Source organism: Pimephales promelas, chromosome 15 (genome assembly GCF_988280905.1).
Source record: "Pimephales promelas chromosome 15, fPimPro1.hap1.1, whole genome shotgun sequence".
In the NCBI taxonomy this organism is placed as follows: Eukaryota; Metazoa; Chordata; class Actinopteri; order Cypriniformes; family Leuciscidae; genus Pimephales; species Pimephales promelas.
In genome coordinates, this window is record NC_142783.1 from 10,659,776 (window position 1) to 10,667,543 (window position 7,768).

Below are 7,768 nucleotides of genomic sequence, written 5' to 3' on the forward strand. Positions count from 1 at the left end.
AGAAAAGTAATAGTCGTCAATATAAGTGGATCAAAAAAAGGTTCTAAGACAAGAACGAGTATTGTTCAAAATTCATGTATAACTTTGATGAACGGTTTTGACCCACTTAAAATGACTACTGTGTATACATAATATTTTATATAAATAAAAATTATATTAAAAAAAAGATAAATAAGAGAGACTGGAATAAGAAAATAAGTAAATGAGTAAATAAAAAATGATTCTAGGAGTACAATGCTACAGTTAGCTGGAAGAAATTGAATACAAACTAAATATCTCTCTAATTAACATTCAGACATTTATATATATATATATATATATATATATATATATATATATATATATATATATATATATATATATATATATATATATATATTCACAAAATAAATGGGCCTTTTCCAGAAGAAACTAAACAGATGTATATAAAAGTTTGAGGTGTTTAGGATGAACATCCCTTTAACAAGAATGATATCGTGTGGGTCTGTGGCAAAATTGAAAACACCAACACAAAAATATTATTTTACTTTCACCATTAATTCACCTGTCCAGCACAAAAACGTATTTTGTCAGAAGTGGGATTCGAACCCACGCCTCCAGAGGAGACTGCGACCTGAACGCAGCGCCTTAGACCGCTCGGCCATCCTGACATGCTACATTCTAGTCACATACTAATATTACTACTAAACCTTTGGCATGAAATGTTGGGTAGGTACATTTGCTCTGCATAAATAGTTTGCTAATTTAATTGTCGAGGTTTAGTTCTAATTAAATAAATAACTGTCCAGACTATAAATCTTAGTTACGTGCCGTGATTTGAAAAATTATTTACGGGTACGCCTGAAAAATGACGTTGGGAAACTGGGGGTTCGATTCCCACCTGAGACAAACATTATGTTTTGTGCAGATGAAACAATGTATGCATGTGAATGGGAGCGCGGGGCTAGTTGTAACACACTTGTTTTAAATAACTTCCACACACGGCACTGCAGCATGACGAAACTTGGCATATTTGCCATTTCAACACTGTATACAAAATTGCGCCAAAATTTAGAAATCTGTGTAAGATATTACTGAACATTTCTTTAACCATGGAAAAATTATTTTAATCTCCAATCTGTTGTTTAACAGTTGATGTAGTGCGCTAACTAGAAGAATATAAATCGTCTCTGATGTGGTTCAATATACGGCTTTGTGGCCTTTGAGCGCCCCCTGGAGGAAGAGCTGCATGTAGCACACGTGACGTGTGCCACTAATGGTCGAACTCGACGGCTGTCGAGCAGGGTTCACTTCCAAAGAAACGACATTTTATTTGCTAAAATAATATATGGATAAATGCATTGGTATTTAGAGAACACAAGCAGTGTGTGATTATCCGGGTGTCCAGAAGGGAACCGTTTAGTGGACTGATATGGACCACGTCGAGTCAACACTGAACTGAACAAGGTAACAGTTACAGAGAAAATTAGCCTACTTCTACTTGCAATCAAAATACTTGACAAATGTACCCTGTACACCAAGAACGTGACATAATATATATGAAATACAATGTGCGGTGCAATATTTTTGTGGTTCCATCAAATATATATTATTTGAACAGTAAAATGCATTAAAATACAATGTTATTTATAAAGGTAAGTTACATGATTGTAGTGGTTAAAAAATGCATTCATTTTGCAGAAGAACATTGTTTTGATTGTGTTTCGTTTCTGCGAATGAATATTGTTCTTTCTCATAGCTGAACAAACACTAAAACACTAAACATTCATTCATGATAAAGCTATAAGTTAGCATCAGTTTAACGTTAGATGGAAAATCACAAGCTGACTGGCTGAAGATATTACTAGCTATAACAATTATTAGACACACACGGTAACAGTTATTTCCTTGAAAATAAATTCCAGCACAGCTACAATTAACCATGGTGAGATTAAATGACCCTTCAAAATCGACAATATACAATGAATTTAGAGCTAACTAACTTATATGGCAATGTATCTGCTGAATATGTGTTAAATATCTTACTCACCTCCTGTGTAAAAACGGCGAAACGGCATCTCCGCGTCGCCTTTACAATATTACAAATCCCTCAGTTCTCACCATCTCCGAAAAAAAACGAGCCAATGTTGATTCTGGTTTTATTACGAGCTACCGCAGTCCCTTTGCAGTATTTGTGCTCGTCTGTTCGGAGTAAAACAGGTGATTCCCCGGAGGTTCAAATGTTAAACTGCCTTTCTTACTCGTTAGTTGTGACAATTAACCTGGCTGTACCAGAGAATGTCTAATTGAAGAGAATTGGCACTGGCTGGTTACTTCCGGTTTCTGGACTGGCTGCAGTAACGTGTCTCTGTCCATGCGGGGGCGCTCGCGGTCGAGTGCAGAATGAATGGGAGTCAATGGGGTTTCGCCCACAGAAATCCACTTTTCTCAGGATGTAATTTTTTGTCGTAGGCTAATTTGAAAGTTGCATTCAAAAGGGAGGGCTAAGATAATACACTCAGCTGAAAATTGCATTTTTAAGTTCACTTATCTGTTCTAAAAATCCGTTCAAAACTGTGATGACGTCACACAATAGCAGAATGCTAGCGTGTTCCAGCCAACAACGGCCTAACCTGTAAAAAATCAAAAGGACATAAGTACTCGTTCATTCGACTTTTGGCCTATAATTTATATTGAACTTGCGGAATCAACAATAAAATCTATTTTGATTTAACGACAAGCAGGTGAAAGAGACACATTTAGCCGTTAGCCCCATAGACTCCCATTCATTCTGCTCTCGCCCGCGATCACCTCCAGTGGAATTCTAATGGAACTGCAACCAAGATGATACACAATGGGGCTAATAGGAAGTGCCAAGGCTCTAGACGGGCTCTGGCTGTACCACTTCCCCCATAGACATCATGACTTCCACTGTCCCACGCCATACACACTTGGTCAAAGTCATAGACATATACACTAGACCTCACCTTGGATACGGCAGTTCATTAGAACGAATGCGTCAATAGAGCCGCCATCTTGAAACAGGGGAGCCCCTCCACTTTAATGCATCAGCGTCAATGTAGTAGACACAGGTCTAACGCAAATAAAATCACCATAAATCATCATGAATGTGATTTTTTTTTGTTTTTTTTGGTTTGTTCCAACGGTCAGACATGTATTTATCATTGATTCCAGAAAGGAAAAAAAAAAAAAAAATTTTTTTTTTTTTAAAAACATCCTTCCTAGTTCAGATTTCATCCGTGAACATCATACGCTGCACAAAAGTCCGCCACCATCAATGAATTCGAAGTAAAGGCAGAGATAGCAGCGTTACCTAGCTACTTCCTATGACAAGACCCCTGTTCCAAGATGGCGGCGGTTTTGACGCATGCTTAGAACCCCCAGGTGAGGTCTAGTGTATATGTCTATGGGTCAAAGTAACAGGGGTCAACATTTTACCTAGCTTCTCAGCACAGGTGGCAGATTCGTCGAATACCATTTTCCACACAAATAAACAAAATGTTTTCCACAATGTTTGTAAATGTTAGTATCATTAGTGGACTGTGTTGTTTCCTAGTTCTCTCTTCTCATGTAGGCCTATTCACGCAGTTTAAGGGAGAGTTTAGCGTGAGTTTTCATGTCTGCCTTGCAAGCCACGGCTACTTTTTTTTTAGATGTTTGTTTTAACGGAAAAAGATTTTGATGTTTTAAATAAATTTGAGCGCATTAACTTAACATAATTAACATATTTATTCTTTGTGTGTAAGGCTATTCTGTAGGCTGTATTTATGGCTGTATTTAAATAAATAAAAGCTTTATTTGTGGTCCATTTACTTTTTGAGGTTATAAACATTTATAAAACATTTGCTTTAATTGTCTTTAACATTTATGAAAATTGAAGGGAAAAATTTTTTTTACAACAACACCAGAACCTGTTTCATCATTCATATTGAATGAAAGGTCATTACACAGGAGGAAATTGAGAAAACTGCAAGTCATTCACATTGTATTTAAGATATGCATTTTATACATCTATTCATCTTCAACTCATGGCCTTTGACTTGCTAGTGTCATCCTTTACTTTTTGAGCTACAGGAACTATTTTTATTTTATTGACTATAATATTTTTCCAGTTTATGCAATACTATTTACAATTGTATTCATAGTTATATTGCTTCTGTATTGTACTCAATTGTATTTTAGGCTACTAAAAGTAATAATACTATAGGATAGGCTAGTAGCCTAATAATAATAATAATAATAATATGCTCTGGAATAAAATTGCCACATATTGTATATTGAACTATTACACCTGACCTTATATAACAAATATATTTCATAAGTTTAAACCAGACTCAAGTTCTATAAATGTTTTACCGCTGTAACAAATGTTTAATAAGGATTATTATATAATTAGGGATCCAAGCTGTGATATTAATTTTGCCCACTAGATGGAGCCACAGAATATGGAATCTTTTGAAGTCTTCATGTGGTGAAAATTAAGTTTTTAATTGTTGTTTATATACGTCTATGTGGTGTTTTTAATATGCTTTAGGACAAACAATGTGCAAATTTCTAAGTCAACACCATCTGAGTAATTTTTCTCTTTAAAACTGCTTTTTTTCTCTTTAAAATTGCTGTGAAAAAGTCGCTGGTGTTTCTGACTTCACAAACTACCCTGCAGTGGTAGTAGATCCAATCGGTCAACTTACTGTAGTAAACATGGCATAATAGCAAGTTGAAATACTGGTTTAATTCAGCCATATGTTTGAACCAAACTGTTTCAGAAGAAGTAATGAAAGAGTGAATTATACAGGCTCTTAAGTCGATGTATTAAAATGATAATGCATTAATGTTAATTAAGACAAACCTTGTGCAAATGTTTGAAATGTTTTTATTTTCATTTTATTCATTTTTTTTGCATGTTTCTGTCATTTTCATTTCTATTTAGTTTTATTTTGTTAAACTACACAAAAATGTGAAATCCTGCCTTTGCAAGCAGCTTCATATTTTATTTCAGTTAACATTTATTTATTTTTATGGTTTTGGTTTTAGATTTAATTATAAAAACTGGCACAAACAGCACTTAAGCAGAAAGATTTGTAAATATGAGACGGTTGTTCTCAGTCTTGCAGATATGCGACAGTGGGCTTTGTTTAGTTCTAACCAATGTTTTAATGTAACTCTCACAACAGAGAAAACTATGGCTTCGGCACAACCTCCAAACTTCTCCTGGGTGGATCCCGGTAAGGTGGCAGGACTGGCAATGCCACGAATGACGGCCCACTATCAGTACCTGCTGGACAACGGCATCAAGCACCTCGTGACCCTGTGTGAGCGCAATCCTCCTTACCACGACACCTGTCCAGACCTCACCCTTCATCATATCAAGATTCACGACTTCTGTGCCCCTACATTTGACCAGATCAAGAGATTCTTGTCCATAGTGGAGGAGGCCAATGCGAGAGGACAGGTAAAACATTCTTCATGCACATCTGTGTTCTGCAAATATGTATTAAAGGGATAGTTCACTTTGAAATTAATTTTTTATATGTTTTAGCTTACCTCAAGGGCATCCAAGATGTAGGTGTCTTTGTTTCCACAGTATTTTAAATTTTTAATATTTTTAGGTCAAACCGTTCTTGTCTGTCTGTCATACAATGGAGGTTTATGGGGTCCACCCTGGGTTCACCTTAAAGATCATGCTCAGGGAAGTCCAAATTAAACATGATTTAATGACTCGTAAATGTAAGTACACATTGATGGCCTAAAACACGAAACAAGCGGTTTGTGTGAGAAAACGAACAATATTTATATCGTTTATACCTCTTGTAATCACAGCCACGTCCAAGTGACCTGAGGGCGAGGGCGCTTCGGTCTGCTCAAGCGCGCCGGAAGTGATCTCTCGCGTGTGCGTCACTCATTGTTTCGAGTAGTATGAAGCTGCAGACTCGGAGACCTGCATCTACAGTCCCCCTGCACCCAGAGTCCCGCATTCTCAGACCCCTCGTTTTTCGAGACAGCGCCTCCTATCAAATTGTATCGGATAAACATAAACGTGAGTAGGCTATCTTCAATTTTATTTAGCGAATCGTAGTAGCCTACTCGTTTGATTCATTTTTTTAATAAAACTAATTTAGCTCATCGATACAACATATGAATAGTCCATTGAATATTTGTAAAGTTAGTTTGTAACAAGATTTGAGCCGTTAATGTAGGCTATGTTTTTTCGCCCTTTTCCCCCGAAAATATTTAGATAGCTAACGTTTATAATTTAGCTTTGAAACATCATAAGACATGTGCTATCGTCCTATGTTGTAGGCAGGGTACACCATACATCGATGGAGTTGCCCCTGCCTAACCCAGCAACATCATTTTAGGATTATGCAAAGCGACTTATAAATGAGTTTTTTAATGCAATTGAAGACGAAAAGTAAAGTCACGAACACATTTTTTCCTTCCTTTTTTCTTTACAGCAAGATGATGTTTAGGTGATCATTATCTTAAATAAAGTAGGAATTGTTTATTTTATTGGTGTTTTGTCTATTCTGATTTGTTTTGCTTCGCATTCAAAATATCAAAAAACAGATTTTGTAATCTTAGCATCGTAATGTTAATTAGACCATTATAGGTTGAACTGAAAGAAAAATTGGAATTTGAATAAAAAAATATATAAAAAAAACAATATAATATCACATAGGCCTACTATTTTTCTGAAGATAGTTCAATCTGTAATTGTATCCCTTCCATCAGTAACAATTAGTTTTTTTCTGCACATGGGGAACGCAAATATTTATTGGATAATTTATTTGGAGACCATAATATTGCATCCTATTGTTTTTAATTGCATTTGGATAATCGTACCCTGTACTCTGTGTGTGGGTGTTATTCGACCTTTTGAACAGCAGGAGGCGCTGTGTTCGAAAAACGAGGGGTCTGAGAATGCGGGACTCTCGGTGGGGGACTGTAGATGCAGGCTCCGAGTCTGCAGCTTCATAATATTGATTGTTTCCACAGAGATTTCGGAAGTTTAACCTTTCACTTTGAAGATCTAGACATATTTAGATATATCGAAATCATCTTCCATTGCGATTTCCTGTATATCTAAATATGTCTTCAGATCACTTGTGGTTACAAGAGGTAAAAACCATATAAATACTGTTCGTTTTCTCACACAAACCGCTCGTTTCGTGTCTTAGGCCATCAATGTGTACTTACATTTACGAGTCATTAAATCATGTTTAATTTGGACTTCTCTGTGCATGCTTTTTGAGGTGGTGACCATAGACCTCCATTATATGACTGACAGACAAGAACGGTTTGACCTAAAAATAGCAAAATTGAAAATACTGTGGAAACAAAGACACCTACATCTTGAATGCCCTTGAGGTAAGATAAAACGTATCAAAAAATTAATTCAAAGTGAACTATGCCTTTAAGCATCTCTGTGTTTGTCTAATGGACTTTGGCAGGCTGTTGCGGTGCACTGTTTGCATGGTTTTGGCCGGACGGGGACGATGCTCGCCTGCTACCTGGTGAAGAGCAGGAAAATCAGTGGAATCGACGCCATTAATGAGATAAGAAGCATACGCCGAGGGTCTATTGAAACCCGAGAGCAGGAACAAATTGTGGTGCAGTTTCATCAACAAAATAAGGTGTAAAATAAGAAAACTTTAAGAAAATGTTTATATTTTTGAGGCAGATGCTTACGAACAATGTTGTATAAAGCAATAAAGAATTATTAATTTCCAATGTATGTATTTATTTTTTATCTTGATCAAGGCTGTAC

General features: G+C 36.2%; 1 protein-coding gene and 1 non-coding gene across 2 annotated transcripts; one reads left to right on the top strand and one right to left on the bottom strand.

Moving 5' to 3' along the window:
- Positions 1-567: 567 nt before the first annotated feature.
- trnal-cag (transfer RNA leucine (anticodon CAG)) lies at positions 568-650 on the bottom strand. The gene has a single exon. It is a non-coding gene; the product is annotated as a tRNA-Leu (tRNA).
- Positions 651-1,222: 572 nt separating this feature from the next.
- dusp23b (dual specificity phosphatase 23b) lies at positions 1,223-7,731 on the top strand. The gene is made up of 3 exons (XM_039674215.2): positions 1,223-1,446; positions 5,175-5,452; positions 7,452-7,731. The coding sequence occupies exons 2-3, from the start codon at positions 5,183-5,185 to the stop codon at positions 7,638-7,640; spliced, it is 459 nt and encodes a 152-aa protein (XP_039530149.2). The 5' UTR covers positions 1,223-1,446; positions 5,175-5,182; the 3' UTR covers positions 7,641-7,731.
- The last annotated feature ends 37 nt before the right edge of the window (positions 7,732-7,768 follow it).